General features: G+C 38.8%; 1 protein-coding gene across 1 annotated transcript in view; it reads left to right on the forward strand.

Annotated features, from left to right (window-relative positions):
- The window catches only part of Moxd1 (monooxygenase DBH like 1), a 60,066-nt gene extending 36,834 nt beyond the window's left edge, over positions 1-23,232 (forward strand). Inside the window, exons 5-12 of the mRNA XM_090337660.1 lie at positions 7,177-7,356; positions 7,855-7,957; positions 9,739-9,905; positions 10,873-11,064; positions 13,301-13,360; positions 13,569-13,711; positions 20,988-21,156; positions 22,111-23,232. Coding sequence (XP_090193786.1) covers positions 7,177-7,356; positions 7,855-7,957; positions 9,739-9,905; positions 10,873-11,064; positions 13,301-13,360; positions 13,569-13,711; positions 20,988-21,156; positions 22,111-22,275 — 1,179 coding nt within the window. The 3' untranslated portion in view covers positions 22,276-23,232. The remainder of the gene's footprint in view (positions 1-7,176; positions 7,357-7,854; positions 7,958-9,738; positions 9,906-10,872; positions 11,065-13,300; positions 13,361-13,568; positions 13,712-20,987; positions 21,157-22,110) is intronic.
- Positions 23,233-25,126: the final 1,894 nt, after the last annotated feature.

Raw genomic sequence — 25,126 nt, forward strand, 5'->3', positions numbered from 1 at the left:
CTTTTTAAAAAAAATAATGGGGTTCTATTTTTAAACAAGTCAAGAATAAGAGAAAAACAAAGAAGAAGCAGAATGACAAAAATCTTTTACTTTTTTCTCCCAAGACTCCTTCTCACCCAATAGCTTAGTACTACAGCAAGCTAAATTATGTAGGAGGCTGAGATTGAAAGGATTAAAGTTTTATATCAGTCCCAGTCGGAAAATCCACAAGACTCCTAAATAGCAGGTGGCTGGGCATGGTTGTGTATGCTTGTTAATTATACACACAAACACAAACACACACACTCACATTCACAAACACACAGACACAGGAAAGAAAGACTAGTGCAGAAAATGGATGGGAGCCTAGCTCAGTAGTAGAGCATGTGTGCTCTACTACCTCCAGAAAAAAAGAGTGACACTGTGGATTGTATAGAAATAAGTTGAAGGGCTAAGCACAACTGTTCTGCTGCACGACTTATAGAAATTACGTGCAGTAATGCAATATAGTATGGTTTGGAGATCTAGACAATGATCAGTTCAAAAAGAACTTTTTTAACCAGAAATAAATGCATTTGACATTAGTTACTTCTATTTTTTTGTTTTAGTTTCTTTGCTGTGAATAAAAGTTTTCCTTGCAAGCATCTGAAAGAGCAATAGATTCTGGGCTTTTGAGTAAAACTCAGCATAGAGTTCTTCCTGATGCAATGTTATTTATTTATATTATTTTCAATTAGATCTAATATTTAGACTATACCCAAAGGAATACAAATTAGGTCCCTTCTCCTGGGAGAAGAACAAAAGATGCCTCATTAATTAGATTTCTCCAGGAAATAAAACTTTTAAATTGTGATGAATAGGTGCTAAAATAGTATGGCTTATTAACACTGATAAAATTATGATGAAGTATGTATAAATGCAAGTATTAGGAGGTTCAGGATGCAATAACAGCTTTTTTGTTGTTGTTATTGTTGGCCAGGGGGCTTGAACTCTAGGCCTAGGTGTTGTTCCTAAGCTCTTCAGCTCAAGGCTAGTGGTCTACCACCACTTCCAGTTTTCTGGTGGTTAATTGGAGATAAGAGTTTCATGGATTTTGATGTCTGGGCTGGGTTTGAGGCATGATCCTTAGATCCCAGCCTCCTGAGTAGTAGAATTACAGGCAAGAGCCCCCAGTACTGGAAATAACAGCTTTTTATATAAGAAGTTAGTTTTAAAACCTGCAGAATTAAATTGAGGTGCTTAACTGTTTAATTTGCTGGACTAAATGAAAAATTTTGCTTCCCCCCCCTCATTTGGTGTTGTGGTATTTTATCATGAGAATCATCTGTTTGTGATTAGTGATTAAATTTGGTCCTTTTGTGGAGGGAATTATTAGGACTTGAAATCATAAACTACAGTAAATATACTCCCCAAATCAACAAGAAACAGCCCAGTGACTACATCTTCATGGAGGTCTAAAAGCAGACAACAGTCTAGAGAAATGCAAATGGCAGCATAAAGAGATCTTGTCCTTCTTGCAGGAGATGTGTCCAGGGGGAAGCAGTGTGGACTGGTGGCTAGCAGTAGGGCTGCTTGGAAGATTCTAGCTCTTCTGTTACCTTCAGCTCAGTAACCTGGCACAGGAGGATGGGCCACGTAAAGCTGTCATTGCCATGCATTTCCCTCATTCTCTCCTTTCTCCTTTTGGGATGCGGAACTATGTTTATGTAAGAAGGTGTCTATATCTGCAGTTTATAGTCTGTAAAATTCATTTTTCTATGTGTATCTACCCATTCTGTGTAGGACTGACAAGCATTCATCCCTTTGACATACTGCTTTGAAAAGCATACATTGGAAAAAAATAAACAAAATGAGTTGTTAGAAAATGGGTCATGGAACCATTTTTATAGTATGAAATAGTAAAATTATATATGTATAATTTATATGAGCAGAAAAACTATATGCATATATAATTACTTTCTGTGAATAGCATGTACATTTGATTCTTTGAATTCCCACAATTTAAACTGCAATGTAACTTAAAAATTCATTTTAGCATTTAAAAAAAAGCTCATATTTACAAAAACACTTGTAACAGTATGTCAAGAGGACAGCATGCTCTTATCTTCGTGGACAATGTTTTTTAATCATATATTCTCACAGACAGAAGTAATAAAAGTCTTGGAAATGTCTGTTCTAGACAATGAATCAGAAAGAAGTAAAAAACAGAGTTCTTCTTTTTAAAGTTAACTTTATTGTTGGGGTGGATAGAGGGGTTACAGTTACATTCATCAGGTAGTGGGTACATTACTTCTTGAACATTGTAAACCCTTCCCATGTTTTTCTCCCACTTTCCCTTCCCCCAGCCCTCCCACTCATCTTGTTTTCCCTTACCTTCCCATTTTCAAATAAACAAATAAATGTATATACAATATACCAGGCACTAAAGTCAGATACAGTAACAATATGAGATAAACCTTAAGGGGAAAAGAAGAAAAAATAGTTTCACATAATACATTAAGAACAACAATCACAAAGATACACCTCTTGTTTCCATGTCCTGGAGTTAGTTTTGCTTAGCCTCATCCTATATGGACATATGTACATAACTTTTGAGCTATTTTGATATTCTATTAGGAGAATGCTAAATGTATACTAATTGTTACAAATCAGGGAACCCATGTAGTCTAAGTTTCTTTGGGTCTGGCTTACTTAATATGATTTTTTCCAAGTCTTTGTATTTCCTTACAAATGGGGCAATGTCATTCTTTCTGGTGGCATCATAGAATTCCATGGTGTAAATATATCACATCTTCTTGATCCATTCATCTACTGAGGGCATCTGGGTTGGTGCCATATCTTAGCTATGGTGAATAATACTGCAATGAACATGGCTTTCCTGGTAGATTTACTATGTCTTTGTTTCTGGACATTTGGGTAAATGCCCAGGAGTGAGATTGCTGGGTCATAGGGGAGCTCTATGTTGAGTCTTTTGAGGAATCATCCTTCTGCTTTCGAGAGTGGTTGGATAAGGTTACAGTGCCATACAGCTTTCCAGAGTAGTTGAACAAGTTTACAATGCAGAAGAGATCCTTTCTGGCCACATCTCCGTCAGCATTTGTTGTTTTAGATTTCTTGATCCTGGCCATTCTAACTGGAGTGAGGTGGAATCTTAGAGTTGTTTTGATTTGCATTTCTTTTATGGCCAGAGATGTGGAGCGTTTCTTCATGTGTCCATTGGCCATTTTTATTTACTCTTCAGAGAAGTCTTTCTTTATGTCTTTAGCCCACCTCTCAATGGATGGTTGTTTCTTTGAGGGTTTGTTTTTGGAAGATTTAATTTCTTGAACTGTAGGATATTTTAGATATAAGTCCTGTATTTGTTGTATGATAAGTGAAGATCTTTTCCCACTCTGTGGGTTTTCTATTTATCTTGCTGACTATGTCCTTTGCCATACACAAGCTCTACAGCTTAATGCAGTCCCATTTGTCCAAACTTCTTTTGATTTTTTTTTTGTGTTTCTGAGTCTTTGTTTTTATTTATTTACTTATTTATTTTTGCCAGTCCTGGGCTTGAACTCAGGGACTGAGCACTGTCCTTGGACTTTCTCAAGGCTAGAGCTATGCATGTGATACGGAGGAATCGAACGCAGGTCTTTGTGCATACTAGGCAAGCACTCTACCCCTACACCAAACTCCCAGCCCTCTGAGTCTTTATTAAGAAAGTTTTGACCCATGCCAAGGAGCCCAAGTGGGTCTCCTATTTCTTCCTGTAAAATTTTCAGGATGTCTGACCAGATCTTTGATCCATTTGGAGTCGATTCTGGTGCAGGGAGACAGATAAGGATCCAATTTGTTTTCTACATGAAAACACTGAGTCTTAAGGGACAAAATGTGTGCTTAAAAACTGCATTTAGGCCAGGAGTGTGGTCTAGTGGTAGGTAGTGTGCCTGCCTAATATGCATGGAACCCTGGGTTCAATTCCTCAGTATCACCTACACAGAAAAGGCTGGAAGGGGTGCTGTGGCTCAAGTGGTAGAGCACAAGCCTTGAGAAAGCCCAAGGACAGTGCTCCAGCCCTGAATTCAATCCCCAGGACTAGCAAAAAAAGAAACCCTACATTATAAACACCAATTGTACAGATATCATTAGAGATTCTATTTACTAACAACGCTGTGAGATAGGTAGATAGTTGGATAATATTGTGTATCAATGCATACTGGCTTAAGTGCTAGAAATTGGGCTTGTTGAAACCCACAACATGCAGCATCTACAAAAGGATGGATTCTTTTCTACATTTAAAAAAAAAAAAACCAAGAAAGAGACTAAAGTTTGAGTTCCCTTCCCTTGGCTTGTGTGACTGCAGGGCAGAGGGGTGTGTGTGTGTGTGTGTGTACAGGATTGTTCCCATGGAATTTGGAACTGCTATAAGGAGTGAATTATTTCCCACATGGCTCCTCTCTTTGTCCCTCTGTTTCTTCATTCTTGACTGTAGAGACCCTCTTATACTGCCAGTTCTATCTGAAATCTCTTAGGCAGCACCACACTACGAGCCTGCTACCCTCTGGATGCCCTTTGTCAGAGAGAGTTTATGGGTTTTTATGTAGACAGAAACTTGGGCCTTTAGGGTGTTTATGTAAAGTAATGTGCCAGGAGCAAGAATAAGCAAGAAGAAAAATGATAGGGATTAAAAAATTCCAGCTCATTAGCATATCTTCTCATTACCTCTTCCCATTTATTTTAAATTTTAATGTACTGAGTTGCAAGTTGTTTTTGGAGAGCGATATTCCTCTTTTCCACTCATGTTTCAACAGGTTAAATGGATAGACTCAGAAGAGTGAGTATAGGAACATTGCTTAAAAGAGTATTATGTTTCCTGCATGGAGCTTAGCTTTTATGAATAAGATACTTCTCCTGTTGCACAAATTAAAATCTAGAGGAAGATGTGTGTTTAGCTATAGATAAAGGTAATTAGTAATCATTAAAGGACAAATTTTTGTAAGTATGTACCATAATCACAGATACAATCGTGGCCAAGATATAAATACATAGACTGAAAATCATGTACAAGTGAAAACTGTGGACAGGTGCTATCATAAATGCTGACCGCAGCTGGACATCTTGCAATAGTAGATACCTATCCTTTCCCAGTGCTGGAGGATGGGCATCTGAAGTTGAGGCAAGAACAGGACCGGAGATTCTTTGAAACTTCTAGAAAAGAACAGTTCCTTGCTCATTATGCTATTGGTAATTCTTTTGGCTTGGGTCATTAGGATTTTAAGTTATCTCCATGAGCCTAAGTCTAGTGTGTGTGTGTGTGTGTGTGTGTCCAAATCTCTTTTACATTTCTCTTAAAGACAGCAATCATTCAACTTAGAATCCATCTTTATCCAGTACAATTTCATCATAACTAATTACACCTGCAAAGACCTTATTTCCAAAAAAGGTCATATTCTTGATTTTAAGTGGGCATAACACAGGAGAATTAAATACAAATGAGAGTTGTTTTTTCTTAGATGCCAATGGTAAAGTAATTGGCTATTTGAAGCTTAATTAGAATACTTTCTTTTTTGTATTTTATTGTCTGGGGAGGTAGAGGAGGATTACACGAACATGTGTCAGGTAGTGAGTACATTACTTCTTGAACATTGATACCCCTTTCCATGTTTTTCTCCCACTTTCCCTCTTCCCACCCCTTTCCAGTCATCTTGGTTTTTCCCTTCCCTTCCCTATTTCAAATAAACAAACGAAAATACATATATAATATACCAGGTACCAAAGTCAGATACAGTAACAACAGGAAATAAACCATAAGGGGATAAAAAAGAGAAAAGAAATAACTTCACATAGTACATTAAGAACAACAATCACAAAGACAAACCTCTTGTTTCCATATCCTACAGTTCATTTATCTTAGCCTAATTCTACATGGTCATATGTACATGCTTTTGAGCTATTCTGATCCTCTGCTAGATGAATCCTAGACGTATAATAATTATTACAAATGAGGGAAAGCATGGAGCCTATGTTCCTTTGGGTCTGGCTTACTTCCATTGATATGATTTTTTCCAGAGTACTTCCTTTTTGAAGTATAGGAAGTCTTGTTTGCTAATGTTCCATGGAAAGAAAATAGAAAATCTATGGAAAATAAGAAATTAGGCCTTGGGAAAATATACTTTAAACACTTTGTCTAACTATGCAATCTAAATAGAGCAAGCAGTTTCAAGTTGATTGCTTTTAGGGTCTGTGCTGTTAAGCTCCAAGACAACTAAACTCTTGGAGATCTATTATCAAGTGTTTCAGTAACTCCTGGCCAGAGAAGTGGTCCAGCAAGGCTATGCCCAGGCTTCCATTTCATCTTGATGATGGGAGGCTGGGAGGTGTGCTCAGTTCAGTGTGATGAAGCAGACAGCTGTTAGGAAGGCTGCCTACAGAGAGACAAGGGGAAGGAAGAAATGAATTGGATCATGTTTCCAACACCAGTGCTTCCTGCATGCTGATTAGATAATACCTGGTCTTTCCTTCCAGTCTTCCAGTTCCATTAGTATCAGTGAAACCCATCACTAACAATATTTCCCCACTTTATATTCTAACAATAACATTTACGAGAATAGGATCTTTACCACTAAAGTTAGTATATCTGTCTCCAAGCCCTACTTCCTCATAAGCCACGCACACACAAGGATGAGTAAGACATCCTCTGTCACCTTAGGTTGGGTTGTGGAAAGATAACAATTTGAGGTAAAGAGAAAGACTGAACCCCTTGTTATGCCTGTAACCTTGACTTCTTTTTTATGTGGCAAAATAAGTAAGAAAGGGGTGGAAAAATCACAAGATGAGGCTTGGGAGAGGGAGGAAACACATTTTGAAGTAGTTGCTCTGCAGAATGCTAAAAGCCACAAAGGTGAGTTGAAGACAAAAGATTGGTGATGTCCTGTGAATCTGGAAGTAAATAGTCATCTCATTTTTTTGTGGTTCCATCATCATCGTCGTCATCATCATCATCATCATCATCATCATCATCATCATCATCATCACCTCTTCCATCTACCAGCAGTGAACTCCAGAACAACTTCTATTTGAACTACATATTCTTTTCATAATTGAAAAGAAAAGGCATTTGGAGATTCCATAATCCTGGGAACTACAGTTGCTCGCATGGTAGGACACTATAGGACATTCTCATCACCACCCTTCCTCTCCCATGTGCTTCTGCAGGTTGAGCCGGTGATACAGAGAGGCCATGAGAGCATGGTGCACCACATCCTGCTCTATCAGTGCAGCAGCAGCTTCAACGACAGCGTTCTGGACCATGGCCATGAATGCTACCACCCAAACATGCCTGATGCCTTCCTCACCTGCGAGACAGTGATTTTTGCCTGGGCCATTGGGGGAGAGGTGAGATGGTGAAGAACAATGAACAGATCACAATTCCCCCACAAATATGGTATTGATACATATACATAAAGTTTTCTCCTCCTCCTCCTCCTCCCCCAGTCCTGGGGCTTGAACTCAGGGCCTGAACATAGTCTTTGAGGTTTCTCAAGGCTAACTCTCTACCACTTGAGCCACAGCACCACTTCTGGCTTTTTCTGTGTATGTGGTACCGGGAAATCGAACCCAGGGTTTCGTGCATACTAGGCAAGCACTTTACCACTAGGCCACTCTTCCCATAAAGTTCTTATGTATTATTTTTGATAGGAGTGTAATATATTTCTCTTTTTATTGGAAAGGGCTCTTTTCTCAAGTGATGATATTTGACTGATAGTTGACTGATGGAATCCAAGAAGGTTGAGATATTGAATTCTGAGTACCGGGGTGGAATGTTTCAGGGCATGGAGTAGACCCTTTAGGCATTTTCATAGAACGTCGTCTCACAGAATTTCCTGTATTTAGGGTTTTTCTTACCCACCTCATGTTGGATTATCTCTGGGCACTCCATTAGACCCCCAGTATGTGCTTCTGGAAGTCCATTATGATAACCCGATGCACAAGAAAGGTGAGTTCATTCTCTACACATTTGTTACTATTTTGTGTTTTAGAGAAGAGTTCTATTCAGAATCTCACTGGGATAATAATAGGCTTTAACTGGCCAAATGGGCACAGAGTTTCTCATCTTATAAGCCACGTCCATGCTAATCAGAAAAATGGCATCGATAGAGTTGTTTCCTTTTTGTTATGTATTTTCCCTAAGTACATAGTGCTTATCAAACATTTTCTTTCTAACTGTAGATCAGAAAAAGTTACCTATCACTTGTTATACTAAAAACTGCATGAAGAGGCCTGGAATCCCAGCTATTTAGGAGATGGGCAGAAAGTGACTTATGAGCAGCCCAGGCAAAAAGTTTGTTCAGCCCCATCTCAACGTACCAGCTGAGTATGATGCTGCACATTTGTGATCCCATCACCACTAGAAGTGTAGGCCAGATTGCAGTCAGAGGCCAGTCTTGGGTAAAAAAAGGAAAAAAATTACTAACGCAAAATAGGGCTGAGATCATTACAGTTCAGATACTAGAACATCTGCCTAGCAAGTAAGTGCAAGACCCTAAGTTCAAATCCAAGAACCAACCCAAACAGTCAGACAAGCAAATAAGTAAAAACTATCAAGCATTTTGTTGTATAATAAACACTCCATAAATATGTCTGTGTAATATGATTTTGATTTGAAGAGCAGGTATAAGGCGATGCCTTTGATTTCTGAGTCTATTTACATAATAGTCCCAAATGAAAACCAACAGATTCAACTCCTTAACAGATGGAATTCCAAATAAACATAGTATTTGGCTTTGTGTAATTGTGCAGCAAATACCAAGCAGGAGCACTAGAGCACAATGTGCCATACCTAAACTTGAGGATTTAAGACAGATGAAAGATTATACACTCTTGTCTTTGCAAGTGGAAATCACCCAGTGGGAAAGAGATGCAATCAAATAATCCTCCCAATAATACAAAACTAGCACATAAAATGATACTAAAATATTACTTTGTATTATATGATTTCCGATTGGCACAAGGAAAACATACCTGATGCTATGGGAGCAGTTCATTGGTGACCTGTTGTAAATGGGGGTGCATGGTGGGTAGGTTAAAGAATCTTCCCTGGAAAAGCAACTTTTTCAGGGCTGCAAGTATAATGTCAGGTTTCCTTACTCCTAGAAGTCAATGAATTGCAAAGTTGGTGTAATAGATTTATAAGGTTTTAGGGTCTGTATTCTTTCTTCTTATACTTGTATCACTTGTATCATAGCAAGGAATCTATCTTATCTTTTATACCCACAATGCTAATGTACTACTGGTTACCACATAGATCATTAATAAAGATTTGTTGATCAAATGACTATTTGTTGAAAGGATAAGAAATGTTAATAGAAAGAAATTTAACCTTTGGCAGTTTTCTCTGTTAGTAGATGGTTTCTAAATGGAAGAATTTTATTGAAGTTTTTTTGAAAACACTATAGCATACTGTTGGGAGGGATTATTCTATCATCTAATAACTTCAAATTCTCATTCATTCTTCACGTTAACTAGTTGTGAACTATATATCAGGTAGGGATCTTGGGGCCAGGCTCTTGTTGGCCTAATCCCCCAGCACATGCCACAGGCATCTACAATGATTGCAGACAATATGAGGAGGATTCAGCTTTCATTTCTGTTAACAAATCATCTCTGTTTTCTTTTTCTGGAGAACTTTTAAGGAATATGAGCGAGTCAACTGAATGTGAAAGCTTTTCTTTTTCTTTTCTAAGAATTCAAACTGATTCTTAGATGTTTCTGTTCCAGGCTTAATCGATAGCTCTGGGCTGAGGTTATTTCATACGACAGACATAAGGAAGTATGATGCTGGCGTGATCGAGGCTGGCCTCTGGGTGAGCCTCTTCCACACCATCCCTCCAGGCTTGCGGGAGTTCCACTCTGAGGGTCACTGCACTCTGGAATGCCTAGAGGAGGTATGCAATATTGAAGTTTGGGCGCTCCTATCAGTTAGCCCATGTTCCTAGACCCCATTCCCGATGTTAACCATTTCTTCTCTTCTTGATGGCTCCTTTAAAGCTGTGATTGTCACTTTATCAAGACATGGCTGAATTTTTAAATCCTGAACACTACGGGAGTGGAATTCTAGAAAGAAAACTTGTTCAGTGATTTTCTTCCTTTCCTATATTGGACACATTATTCTATTCAATTTTTGTACCTTTGTTTAGCTTCTTCTCATGTACTTTACCTTTTATTTGCATTTGTGTTCCCCTTTGTTACTTATTGTTTCTTTTCCTTACTTTAAAACTTTCTCCTTTTTACTAATCAATTATAAGTAAATAACGAATGTAAAATACATATTGTACATGAGAAAGCAAAGGATAGACATTTAATAACAATTTCCATGGATAATTTCTCCTTTGAGTCAGAGTGTTTCAACATGGACCATATCCCTTTGGGAATTAGAAGATGGTGGTAGTCAGGTGAAGTGACATGCTGCTGAGTGATTTTGACCTTGATTCCAATTGCCATGAGAACATTTGATAATGATAGGAACCGTGGATAATTCATCAATTCTATTAACCATTTTGGCTTCCTTATTTGGAAAAGCAGGGGAAATTCTCCTATAAGGAGTTTGCTTTTCAAGTTGCTAACAGTCAGCTTTCTAGGAGTATTGATGACTGCCTTTGCCTCCTAAAAGAGGACAAAGGAAAGATAAATTTAGGAGTGATCTGGTAGGCTTCCTTTCTTGTGTCCTGGAAATTTTTGCTTCCCCAAGTGAACATTCAACATTTTCAATTCAACAGGTTTGGCAGATCAACTGTTTGCTTAAATTGCTTTAGGATTTTCTTCTAAATGGTTCCTCCCAGCATGTGTGAACATGAATTGTCTGGACAGGCACTTGTTGGGGTTGATTGGCTCTTCCCTTGCTGTTCCCTGAAGGCTCTGGAAGCTGAAAAGCCGAGTGGGATTCATGTGTTTGCAGTTCTCCTCCACGCACACCTGGCTGGCAGAGGCATCAGGCTGCGTCATTTTCGCAGGGGGCAGGAAATGAAATTACTGGCTTATGATGACGACTTCGACTTCAATTTCCAGGAGTTTCAGTATCTAAAGGAAGAGCAAACGATCTTACCAGTATGTACTTGTTTATTCTCATTCACTGAAAAATGTTATAAGAGTCATGAGCTATATCTGCCAAGATATAGTAAGGTTTCTATCAGTGACACGAATATCACCAAGGCTGTATTCTTAAAGACGCCCACCACAGATGTTGCACAATGCTGATGGAATGTGTTTCATCTGCTTCCCAATATGTAAACTTACCATTCTTACTATTGCCAGGGGCAAGACAAACTCTCTATTTAAAAAAAAGAATAAATAAAATCAAACCAACTTTAGGTTCCAATCAGTACACATATGTGATTGTTTTCTTTTTCTTCTTAATTTAAAGAAAGCTTGTTTCAATAGTTGATGATTCGTTGGCTTTCGATTCTAATAAGATAAAATCAGAGATTTCTTTCTGTCCCTTTGATAGGACATGTTTTAGCTGTTTCATTTCAGTTAAAAAAAGAACTTGAGAATAATTCTTTCATTAGAAAAGATATATGGTTGAAGGTAGTTATCTGCATATATGCACACAGAGCAATGAATCCCATTGAACTTGGGTTAAGAAGTGGGGAGGAACTGGGCATGGTAGCTCACGCCTGTAATCCTAGCTACTTAGGAGGCTGAGATCTGAGGATCATGGTTCAAAGCCAGCCCGGGCACTAAAGTCCATGAGACTCTTATCTCCAATTAACCTCCAGAAAACTGGAAGTGGTGCTGTGGCTCAAGGGGTAGGGCCGTAGTTTTCAGCTGAAGAGCTCAGAAGAAAGGTGAAGGGAAATGAGAATAGGTGAGTTTGACTGGGATACATTCTATACATTTTTGTGCAACTAAAATATACTAATAAGATGTCATAAAAACAAAAGGTATTTGAACATTAATTCTTCATCATTCTGTAACACTTAGGGTTATCACAGAAGAGGACCTTATCTTTTACAGTAATAAGGCCATTTTTATCATCAGTTTTATGATGTTTCATTTTTTCTCAACATTTTATTCTATAGACATCAAACTCAATAGTCACAGAATTTCCTACCTCTAATCAACTCTCTAACGCTATATATTCTTATACAGGATATGAAACAGCAATGACATTAGCAGTAGTGTATTCTTGACATGATTCTGGGAATCGTTTTTTAGGTGTGGTGACAGTTCAGGAGAAAGCCTAGTGTAAGAGGGTGTAAGCAAAATTGTAAAACACCCCCCCACACACACACAAAGTACTTTGGGTAGATGAGAGAGACATCTTCTTTCTAAGGATTGTCCTTTTTTATATTCACAGCTTGGAATCTGTATACCACCTAGAAACTCTTGGCTATACACTGAGACTAGCAAAATTATGAAATTGGAGAAACATAACACTGAAGGGCTATATTTCTAATATGATGAGCTTTCTAATGAGCTTGCTTGTGTGATCTTAGCACTTCCTCACTGGTCTGCCATGATTAGAGCATAGAAACATGCTGAGATTCTGATGTCTGGCCCCTCTGAGAAGCCATACAAGGAGGGAAAGTCTAGGACTGCTGCCAGAAATGGTACCTGATCTGTTGTTCCATCCATTTATCTGCATGAGAACCATAAAACTATCAATATTTTCCCATGAGTTGTAAAGATCCAAACTTGGAAAGCATTAGAATAATAAATTATTTTTAATTTGCTTCATAATTCAGTTCTAAGAAAATAAAGAGCTTTAAAGGAAATAATATAAAAGAATCTGTAACCACATTAACATCTAATCTCTAAGGACTAAATATGTATTGTGTTATTTGACGTTTTTACAAAAGCTGTTAAGAGATAAGTGGTATTTGTATTTGCTTGTTTCTTTATTTTTATGCAAGTCCCAGGCCTTGAACTCAGAGCCTGAGTACTGTTCCTGAACTTTTTTGTTCAAGGTTATGTTCAATCACTTGAGTGACAACTTCACTCCTGAGTCTTTATCTCTGGTGGCTACTTGAGGGTAAAGGTCTCACACACTTTCTTGCCCAGCTGGTATGGAACTGTGATCTTCAGCTCTCAACCTTCTGTAGTTAGAATTACAGAAGTCACTGGTACCTGATGATAAATCCTTGTATTTTTTTAGCTGAACAAAGTATATTAAATCTGGCTTGACATAGAGAGCTGTATTTGTTAGTTTGCTTGCTAGTTACATTAGCTAGCCTAGATTATAAGAGATCAAAGGTCTTATCCTGAATCAAATGCATGAATCATTGGGCTATAAATATGAAAATAAAACTTCCACCTGAAAACCTTTACTTTTATGTTTCAGGGAGACAATCTAATCACTGAGTGTCGCTACAACACAAAAGATAGAGTCGGGATGACTTGGGTAAGAACATTTTTCTCATTATTAAAGTTCATTAATGAAAGGAACTTTTAATTTGAAGGACAAGAGAAGCAATCATTCACTTTATTACTTTTCAGCTTTAAGTCACCTCAGAATTAGAAGGAACTCCAGGATATTGGTGGCTTTTATGATCTATGTACCAGTACTGGTAGAACATAAACTTGTTTGAATTAAATATCTCCATTTTCAGGGAGGACTAAGTACCAGGAATGAAATGTGTCTCTCATACCTGCTTTATTACCCAAGAATTAATCTTACCCGATGTGCCAGTATTCCAGACATTATGGAACAGCTGCAGTTCATTGGTGTGAAGGAGATTTATAGACCAGTCACGTAAGTGGTCAAAGGATTTTGTGGTTGGGTTATACACTAAAATAGGGTGGGCTTGATTTCCAGATTGATGTGTCATTATTGTGTGATGGGATAATTTTATAGGCTGTTCTGTTTCATTACTTGTCACTGGGGAGATGTAGTAAAGTTCTTGATTGCTGTGTCTAGGGAACAGCAGATTATCTGCAGGATCCATGATTTGCTATGAGGACCTGAAGGGCTTAGTGCTTAGTTGTGCTTATGGCTAAATGCACTGAATTCCACTGACTTGGAACTGTGATTGTATGAAATATTGGCTACTATCAATTCATTTGAGTCTCACTACTCACTTTTTTTTAAAAATCAGAGATATACATGTTCTATGCTTAATATTCACCAAAATTCCATACTTTGATATTAAGAAAGCAGATGTTTCGAAAAATGCACACGGATTGTACAAAACCCTATAGACATACTGAGTCATTTCAAACATTTGGAGATTATGTGATAGTAGTATAGGAAATCATTGGCTTTTTATACTCCTGGACAACAGCCAGGATTCAAGCTTGGAAGCAGGTCTTTATTAGAACAGTGTATCCATGCCTGTCATATAAGCTCTGCACAAATGCCTATCGCAGAAGCCGCCTGAACTACAATGATACATAAGGTAAATATTCTTTTTCTCTTGAGGTTTTATTCTGGAGTTGGAGAAAGAAAATGAGTTGATGGGTATAGAATTTTCAAAAGCAGCACTTGTTACAAAAACAATGAAGGAACTGTATAGTTATTTCTAGTTAGGCTTTCCTATGCTGAAGAGCCTGTAAACAAGATCTGCACATGTGTGGTGAGCATAGGGTGGGTACTAATCCAGCGTGCTTAAGGGACAGTGAAAGGGTGCCTTTGTCTGGAGAAGGGTGAAGTTCAGGAGAGAAGACCAAGAAGGAGTAGAACATGGAAAACGTTAGGAGAAGTGCAAAGAGGAACCACCATATCGTGTGACAAAAAATCACTTTGCTGAGAAAGGGCTATGAGAGGGCAAAGTAAGAAAAAAATACTTCTGGTCAGGAAACTGCCACCTATCCAGGTGAGAAATGAGGGTACTATGATCAAGCTCAGAGCTGAGGCTAGATGATTACATTTTGTCATCATTTGAAAGTAGCTCCCATAGGATATATTGAGTGTTTGTATCTCAGTGAAGGCAAAGAGAGAAAGAAAACTCTATACATGGTATCAAGAGAAGAAGACAATTAAAGTAGATGCCAGTAGTTATAAACTGCCATGTGAACTGAAACCTCTTTATACAGTCCTTTGTGTGTGTGTATGTGTGTGTGTGTGTGTGTGTGTGTGAAAAAGGTTTTACTAGTTTTTACAGATATCAGTATAAACAGATATCAATATGAAGAACTAAAATGGCTGATAGAAATGTTGATATGGAAAGTTTATCTTGGCACAGAAGAACTTCCCAATAATTAAGACTTTTAAAAAATGTAAGGGCTTGGGGCTGGGAGCATAGCCTAATGGTAGAGTGCTTGCCTAGCATGCATGAAGCCCTGGGTTGGATTCCTTGGTACCACATAGAAAAAGCCAGAAGTGGAGCTGTGGCTCGAGTGGTAGAGTGTTAGCCTTGAGCAAAAAGTGTCCAAGGACAGTGCCCAGGCCCTGAGTTCAAGCCCCATGACTGGCAAAATAAAAGAAGGAAAAAAATGTAAGGACTTGTGTCATTAGACACAAATATACTCAGATTTTTAGGAGACTATTTTTAAGAGTGAGGTAAAAACATAGAGGATATGGTTATAAATAGAACCTAATTTTGCTTATAAATGTACAAGGATTATACATTGTATACTAAAAACATTCCTTTTTATAATTTAATTATCCATAAATGAATTTTACTTGGTTCATTTCTAAACACTCAATGATCAGCAGAATAGAAGTCTGTTATTAATACAGCACAAGCAACAAAATATTTGGTAAATTTGGTTGTAGTACAACGAATTTTCCCATGCATGTTTTAGTTTAATCTGTTTCAATACCATGAATCTGTTTCTACATAACATAATGGTATATCAAGACACACAAACCCCACTTTTTGCCAGTTTCTGGGGCTTGAACGCAGGGTCTGAGCACTGTTCTTGGCTTCCTCAAGGCCAGTGCTCTACCACTTGAGCCACAGCACCACTTCTGGCTTTTCCTGTGTATGTAGTACCAAGCAATCAAACCCAGGGCTTTGTGCATGCTAGGCAAGCACTCTACCAGTAGGCCATGCTTGCAGCCCACAACCATACTTCTACAGAGAAAACAGCAGCTAATAAAGTAAAGAAGCTGACTCATAATTCAATATGGCACAGAGTATAACAAATGGGAAAGATAGGAGTGTGTTCTACTTCCTTCCGTGGAAGAAGATTCTGGTAATAAGGATTTTGCAATATGAAAGGGACTGATGTAATTAGATTAAAGTATTCACATCTAATGAATAAACTATTGACAGAAATCAAAACAGCACATAAAATGGCATTTAGTGTCTTAAAACTATGCTGGGGATTTTTTCTTTGTTTAATTTTGATTTGTGTTGTAATGCTGGGGATCAAACCTTCGGTCTGGCACATTTCAGCAAGTGCTACTTGATGGATCTTATATTGTTCCTTATTTAGCCTGAGAAAGCTTTTCTTCATATAGAATTTATCTATTGAATAGGCAATTTTCCTCAGCATGGATTTATTGGAGAGAACATGACAACAGACATTCAAAACTGTAGAAGGAAAGATGTTCTGTGGCTCACTTTTTGTGCTGGAGTTGAGTGGCTTTTTCTCTGAAAGGACCTGTCTCTCATTTCGTGGTGAACTCTGCCAGGGTGCTTCTCTTATGTCTTCCTCCAGGAGATGCTGGAGTCGAGTTTCCATCACATGGAAAGACAGGAGAATCACCACACAGAACAAGGCCTGCTTTGAGCTGTCATGGCCCAGAAAAAAACTATTTAATTTCAGGGTTAAATTAATTCTTCAAAAATAGAGACAACCTCTCTATTTAAAAAACAAAATAAACATGTTTAGATTTGAAATCAGATTTCCAAATCCAGTTTGTCATCACAGTGACATAAATGATAGAGGAAGCCAAGCCAGGGAGGTCTTGGCTTCAAGTCTTGGAAGACACACTGGATTAGGTTTTGTTTTTCTTTTAATTGTTCTTTAAGAAACAGAACACTATAAATGATCCCAAATCTTCTATTCTGAGCTTTGAAAATAATAAGCTTTTAAAATAAGGCCATATAGGATGAGGCTAACTGAAAGGACTTCCAGGATATAGAAACAAGAGCCATATAATATGTCATTGATGTTCTTAATGTATGACTGTATTTCTCATCTCTTTTGTTGTCCCTTGGTTATCTTATATTGTTACAGTATCTCACCTTGTTATCTGATTGATATATTGTATATATGTTTATTTGGTTATTTGAAAAAGGATAGGGATCGGGCCGGGAGTTTGGCCTAGTGGTTAAAGTGCTTGCCTAGCATGCACAAAGACCCAGGTTCAATTCCTCGGTACCACATACATAGATAAAAGCCAGAAGTGGTGCTGAGGCTCAAGTGGTAGAGCTCTAGCCTTGAGAAAGTCCAAGGAGAGTGCTCAAGCCCTAAGCTCAAGCCCAGGACTGGCAAAAAAAAAAAAAAAGAAAAAAAAAAAGAAAAAGGATAGGGAAGGGGGGAAACAAGATGGGGGCGTGGGTGGGGAGAGGGAAATGGGGACACAAACATGAAAAAGGGTAGCAATGTTTGTGAAGTAATACACCTTCTAACTGGTGAATACAATGTAACCCTTCTATTAATTACAATAAAAATACATTAAAATAATTCTTAGGTGCTACATTTAAGTTTAAACATTCTGTACTAATGACAGGATGCAGAGAGTGGGTCAGTAGAAAAACAAATACAATACCATCTTGTCTCATCTTGATTGTTTATCTGGGGAGGATGCCATTTTCTCCTGCCTTCCCTAAGTCTAGCAAAGCATAAGAGGGAAGGCTAATAGAGAGCAAATTAAGATGAAACTATCTGCTTGCAGCAATAGCAATTCCTTGGTTCTGGTCTAAAGTTCAGATTTTAAAAAACTAATTTTATTGTCAAGGTGATGTACATAAGGATCATAGTTACTTACCTAAGGTAGTGAGTACATTTCTTGTTGGACGTCATTCCCCCTGCCATGTTTTTCTCTCACTTTCCCTCCCCTCCCAATACCACTCCCCAAGTTGTAAAGTTCATTTCCAGCACAGCACCATGTGTATGTTGCTGTTACATTGGCTTGCCCTTTGTCCTTTGTCTCACTATTTTGTTGTTCCCTTTCCTTTCCCCAGTTCCAATAAACATATATACAATTCACCAGGTAACAAAATCAGATACAGTGAAACAGGGATAAAAAACCATAGGGGGGGAAAAACAAAAGAAGAAAGAAATAACTTCACGTAGTACATTAAAAACAACAACCACAAAGAAAAGCCTTTTGTTTCCATATCCTAGAGTTTATTTTGCTTAACATTAAGACAACTAAACAGCATATTTATTTATTTATTTTGAAAGATTCCTCTTCTTACTGTCTTTTGTTTTGTGTTCACCAGGAGTTAATCCAAAAGTGTGGTGCTAAATTAGCTGGAAAATTCAAAGGTGAAAAACAGAAAATTTATTAGTAAGAGTAGAAAAGAACAAAAATATTAGACAAAGTCTATTGTAGAGTCCATTTTCAGGTTCCCCATCCTCAGACAGAGTTCAGTTAAATGAACCATGAGCTTTCCCAAAGACTACAAATTAACAGGTTATTTGTGCTGTGAAGTCTTAATAAACACTAGTTTGTTGATTTATTTCATCACTGTACATGGTTACAGTGTTCATTCTTATCAGACAAATAAGAAAAGTTTGGGTTGCCGGGAGCTATAGTGCTGAGATCTGAGGATCAAGGTTCAAAGCCAACCCAGGCACAAAAGGAGCTGAGACTCTCATCTCTAATTAACCTCTAGAAAATGGGAAGTGGGGCTTGACTCAATGGTAGGGAGGAAGCCTTGAGCTGAAGAGCTCAAGGACAGTGCCCAGGCCCATTTCAAGCCCCATGACCCACTGCCCCCCCAAAAAAATAAAAAAAAGAAAGAAAGGAAGGAAGGAAGGAAGGAAGGAAGGAAGGAAGGAAGGAAGGAAGGCAGGCAGGCAGGCAGGCAGGCAGGCAGGCAGGCAGGCAGGAAGGAAGGAAGGAAGGAAGGAAGGAAGGAAGGAAGGAAGGAAGGAAGGTGCCGGGGCCTACCGGCAGCAAATTGGGGTTCTTGAAATAGGGGGCAGGGACTGGAAAAAATAGAAGAGAGACAAACACATCGGGTCCGGGAGGTCTGCAGCCCAGGCAAAAACTGCAGCCCCGTTTATTATCATCTCAAAGCTTATATCCCTTCTTGAGACCAGGGTACTGCCAGGTGTTACATCCAGATGGTTAATCAGGGAACTGTTGGGGGTTACATTCATATGGTAAATCTCAGATCAATTGAACAGGAGAAGGCCAAAAAACAATAAGACAACCAAGCAATTATCTGATGCAAATCAAAGTACAGTTTGATTCCACTCTGGCTCCCAACAGAAAGGAAGGAAGGAAGAAAGGCAGAAAAAAAGAAAGAAAGGTTTGGGTTCATCCTTAAAAATCAGTGAAACTCATTCGCCACCTCGTGGTGTAATAGGTGTCTGCAGATGGAAAATTTCTCTTTCCCTTCCTTTGATCATTTTCTAGTTCATTTTATTTCATTTCATTTTATAGACTTTTCAAAATAAGCATGTTATCTTGGAAAAGTAAATATTATTTTAATATTTTAAATTAATTATATTTAATAAAATCTAGCAGAACATTTGAAAGTACCATTGCAGGCATGTACACTAGACTTCTTTTAAATTATTTTCTTGTTCTGTACTAATTTTAGATACTATCTCTGTATCTCACTGTAATGTAATCAGGAAATGTCACAGATTTTAGGCAATTGCTACATAAGTTTAATATAATGTGAATGTCATTGTTCTTTATTCATTATTTAATTTTAGAATCTGTATAAAATAATGCATTTAAAACTCAACAAAGGCATATTGACATCATCTGAAAAACTGCAGAATATAGAGACCTTCACACTTTGCTCACTACCTTTCTCATCTAGCACAGAAGATCTACGTTTCAGTGCTGACATTAAGTTTCATTTATACAACTCAAAGCACTTACTGAGAAAGATCATGTACAGTCTCCTTGAGAACCTTTATGCATACAAGAGAGAAAATAAAGACACAAATAAATAATGACAATGAAATATTTTAAATGAAGACTCCCAGGCTCGAGGTATATTTTGGGTGCTGGAAAAGACTAGAACCACATTTTAGGCACCCATGATAATCTCCTGTGACATCTGTGGATTGCTTTGTTTCCATTTTTAATGTGTCAGTAATTGTGCTTTTCTTTTTCTTGAAGCCCAAGGCATGAAACATTTAATGAGTGGTAGCTGCTGAGCAGGCTTTGTCCTCTTCTGTCCTCCTTGGAGATTTAACATGCTTCTATAAGAGGGACAAGTGAAAGAAGACTATGTCTGGCACAGTTACTTTCAAATAACTGATTCAAATTCAAATAGTTTGTATCTTTTCACATAGATGAGCAGAACAGAGCTACCAGTGGGGGTCAGTCTTTTCCACTAAAGGCTCTGGATTAACATCTGTTAAGTTCGCTTTCAAGGATCTACATGTTTCCTTATTCCATCTTTTGCATTTACTCTTCAGAAAGGAATACTTATCAGTTGAATGTTCCACTAGAAGAAATACTTATCAGATGAATGTTCAACTAGAACTATGATACTCAGTTAAAGCTTTATAAGGCAAAAGCATTTGTCTAAAAATAATATTCTTTATAACAAGAAATAGCATTCTTTAAAAAGGCTCATTTAATCTAGCATCCAGTAAGGAGTTCATAAATGCTTTAGAAGGAATTATCTGTGGGTGTAAGAATGAATAATTACTCAGTGTATTTTATTATGTTGAAATTGTTTTTAAAAAAAGATATGTGAGGCCGGGAGTTTGGCCTAGTTGTAGAGTGTTTGCCTAGCATGCACGAAGACCCGGGTTCGATTCCTCGGTACCCCACATACACAGCAAAAAGCCGGAAGTGGTGCTGAGGCTCAAGTGGTAGAGTACTAGCCTTGAGAAAGTCCAAGGACAGTACTCAAGCCCTGAACTCAAGCCCAGGACTGGCAAAAAAAGATATGTGTAATGGTTTTCTGAATGTAATTGTGATTATTTAATTTCAGCACATGGCCTTTCATTATCAAAAGCCCCAAGCAGTACAAAAATCTTTCCTTCATGGATGCAATGAATAAATTCAAATGGACTAAGAAGGAAGGGATCTCCTTCAATAAATTGGTCCTTAGTCTGCCAGTGAATGTGAGATGCTCCAAGACAGACAACGCAGAGTGGTTGGTAAGTCCTGCTTTGATTCATTATCTGAGAACATTACAGGCACATCTTGCTGGAACAAAACAGAAGATTCACACATCTATACATCTATCTATACATCTAAAGCTCCTTCCTTTTTCCCCCAGTCCTGGAACTTGAACTCTGGGCCTGGGCACTGTCCCTGAACCTGTGTTCAAGGCTAATGCTCTACCCCTTTGAGCCACAGTACCATTTCCAGCTTCTTCTGAATAGTTTATTGGAGATAAAGAGTCTTACAGATTTTCCTGCCTGGGATGACTTTGAACCATGATCCTCAGATCTTATCAGCCTTTGGGTAGCTACAATTATAGGCATTAGCCACCAATACACTTTTATTCTTATATATATATATATAATATTTTATTTGTTCAGTGATTGCTTGAATTGACTGAACACTGATTCTTGAAAACTCTCTTTGAAGAAGAAACTTTACCTAAAACTGAAGTGGGGACATGAAGGGATAAGAGCTTTGAAAAACATCACATAGCTCACACCTGTTATCCTAGCTATTTCGAGGCTGAGACCTGAGTGAGAAGTGTGATTCAAAGCCACCCCATGATGGCAAATTCATGAGACTTTTATCTCTAGTTAAATGGCAAAAAGCCAGAAGTGAAGGTATGGCTCAGGTGGTGAAGTACCAGTGTTGAGGAAGCAAAACAAAACAAACAAGCAAACACAGCCAGCTAGAGCATGAGGCCCGAGTACCTGCACAAATCAAAACAAAACAACCAGAACCCTGACAAAACTCATCAGAGCCTTCTTTGTGGTTCTTTTCTCTCAGAGTGTGCTGCCCTCTTTTCTGCCTCTCTTCCTAAACTCTCAATGTCTGACTTCACCAGGCGTTTGGCTTGCTCAGCAACCCCACGGTCTCTTTGAGCCCCACAGAGCTGTCTGGAGCTGGCTGCACTGACCATGCCCCGTCTGCTCTGTCCGTTGCAGATTCAAGGGATGACAGCCTTACCACCAGATATCGAACGACCATATAAAGCAGAGCCGTGGGTGTGCAAGACCTCTTCATCTAATTCTCTGCACAGAAGCATCTCTCTCCAGGGGCTCATGGGCTTCCTGCTCCTCGCAAGCATGCTGAGTACCAGCTGCTGCTGATGGTACCCGAGTTCTACGTGGTGATGGCGGTGTGTGAGAGCTGGCCTGCCACTTCAGCAGGTTGAAGCCAGTCCACTTGGGAGTGCATCACCGATCCTGGGCTCCTAGAGGGGATGTACCTTTCCCACCCCGCCCTGCCTTGCCAGCCTCCCTATGGACAGTCCCTGGCATTCTCTGCTTCTCCTCAGACTCATCGAAAGTTCTGAGCAAATGTCTAATGAAATGACCACTTGTAAAACTCGGACTGTCAAGGAGAAAGAAGTGTGAATTCCTTTGACAGGCCTCTTCATGGACATGTTTACTCTCCACTTGAGAATCTGCGTTTCTTGCATATATCATTTTACCTTCACGAGATACAAGGAAACACATGCCACTCTAGCTTTCTTCTTCATTATTTCTGAATATCACCTTCCAAGTGTCCCCATTTGTCTTTTCTGGGTTTGCCCATGGATGTCTCTCTTACAGCCCTTTGCTGTCTGCTCGACTCCACTCCCTTTCCTAATTCTACACTGCCTCCTCAGCTACCCCCAGCTCAACTCAAAGTGCCCTCCTACTCCTCTGCTGAGAATTTTTCTTACCTCTTATCACTATCTAAAAGGAGAAAGGATTTGAGAGATGTAAAACAGGGAGTTGCTGACTGGTGTGAGAAGGATCCTTAGGGAGATCCCAGATCGAAAGGACACGTGAGCAGGCGCAGCAGCCAGCGTAGGCTGGCCCCATCTCACCAAGTGCAGGGGTGTTTCACACCAGTGTTTCACCCCGGACTCAGTACCAGTCACAGTTACTATTGCACATGTATTTTCATACTAGTAACAGACAACTTTCAATACAGAAGCTCCACCAATGGAAAATCTTGGCATTCTTTGAGCTCTCTTTGTATAATCCACCCCAATCTTATTATGGGTTCTATCCTCCTTTCTTAAGCTACGTGTGCTTGGATCATATTAATAAACTGAGTGAAAGCCAAGTTCTGTGTCATGTATTTTATGCTCCTGGGGAACATCAAATGTTTGTTGTCAATAAAATCAGTTAAGGAAGGCAGATGTTTACCTGGTAGCAATGGCTCAAGCTGTGATCCTGGTAAGCCTGTACTACAACAACAACAACAACAACAACAACAACAACAACAACAACAAAGGTATTCTCTCCACCTCAGCGTACCTGTTATTCCAGCTACCAGGGAAGCAATGAATGGGTATGGTGGTTAATGCCTGCCATCCACAGCCATAGGGGAAGCACAAGGAGGAAGATCTGAGTCCAGGCAGGCCCAGGGCATAAAGGATATTCTATTTTTTTTTTTTTTGCCAGTCCTGGGCTTAAGCTCAGGGACTGAGCACTGTCCTTGGATTTTTCTCAAGGCTAGAGCTCTACCACTTGAGCCTTAGCACCACTTCCGGCTTTTTCTAAGTATGTGGTACCAAGGAATCGAACCCGGGTCTTCGTGCATGCTAGGCAAGCACTCTACCACTAGACCAAACTCCCATCCCCAGGATATTCTATTTTAAAAATAACCAATGCATCCACACACTGGTGGCTCACACCTATAATCTTAGCTTCTCAGGAAACTAAGATTTGAGGATCATGGTTCAATGCTAACCCAGGCAGGAAAGTGTAGGACTCTTATCTCCAATTAACCACCACAAAACTAGAAGTGGTGCTGTGGCTCAAAGTGGTAGAACCCTAGCGTGAGCAGAAAAGCACAGGGACAGCACCAGGCCCCAAGTTAAAGTCTCATGACCAACAAAAAGTTAACAAGTGCAAAAAAGGCAAGAGACATGACTCAAGTGGGAAAGTTCCTATTTAGAAAAAAATATGAAAAAGTACTTATAGTGAATGATAAAAATAAGAAAAGTGTAGTTTATTCTACCTTATAGCCTTTCTTCCCCACAAACAAACAAGAGCTTCAGCATAAACTATATTGTCTTTTAAATACATGTTATACATGTTTTCTTCTTGACATTTAGAATTTACTTGTCCATTTCTGAATCATTTGGAGTATTTCCGAGATGGATCTTATAACTAACATTACTTCTTTTTATTGTAGTAAAGCTATTTCAGATTCTGTGAATTTTTTGTTCATTCAAATATTTAAATGAAATACACAGTTACCCCCAATAGCCTCTGTTTAAAATTTCATATGTGTTCCTGTTTTAGAATGTCTGAACCTGTGGTGTCAAGGCCAGTGATTTCCACTGGAAATAAAATAATATTCTATCTGGTTCCATTGTTCGTGGAAGGTGAACAGAAAGCGGTAAGCATGTTAGAGAGAAATCGTTCCCATTAAAATCACTATGAAGAAGGTTGAGGAACTGACTTTCATTGAAATAGGGATAGAATGTTTTTTGGGAATTCTCTGGAATTCTGACCATATTCTAAGTCATTTATTCTCATACTGAGTAGACCTTTGTGAACATCCAGACTTCATACAGATGCTTTTATCCCAGTGACTCTGTGTTGCTGACTTGTACTGAGTCAATGTTATCTACTTTCCACGATTATTCCACAAGAATGCCTGAGACCTGAGAGAGAATCGGGTCCCTATGTTGGTTCCTAGCTCCATATTAGGAAGCAGGGAGCATGATGTAGTCATTTTGTCAATATTCATGAAGGTTTGAGGGTATCTGAACGGGGCTCAGGCAGGGCCAGAGGCGTCCTGGAAGCAGTACACAGTGCAGTTAACAGAGGCAGATATTTTAAGAACTTTGACCTTTATCCAAATAGCTGGCTGGGCAACCAAATGGGTATTTGCGAACAGAATACAATTTTGCTGTGCTGTTTACACAGACAAACCCTTATTACTGTGCATGAAGGCTTTTCTTTTTTGTTTCTGGCTAGTCCTGGGACTTGAACT

The sequence above is a fragment of the Megascapheus bottae genome, chromosome 8 (assembly GCF_031878675.1).
Source record: "Megascapheus bottae isolate mThoBot1 chromosome 8, mThoBot2.hap1, whole genome shotgun sequence".
NCBI classification, from domain to species: domain Eukaryota; kingdom Metazoa; phylum Chordata; class Mammalia; order Rodentia; family Geomyidae; genus Megascapheus; species Megascapheus bottae.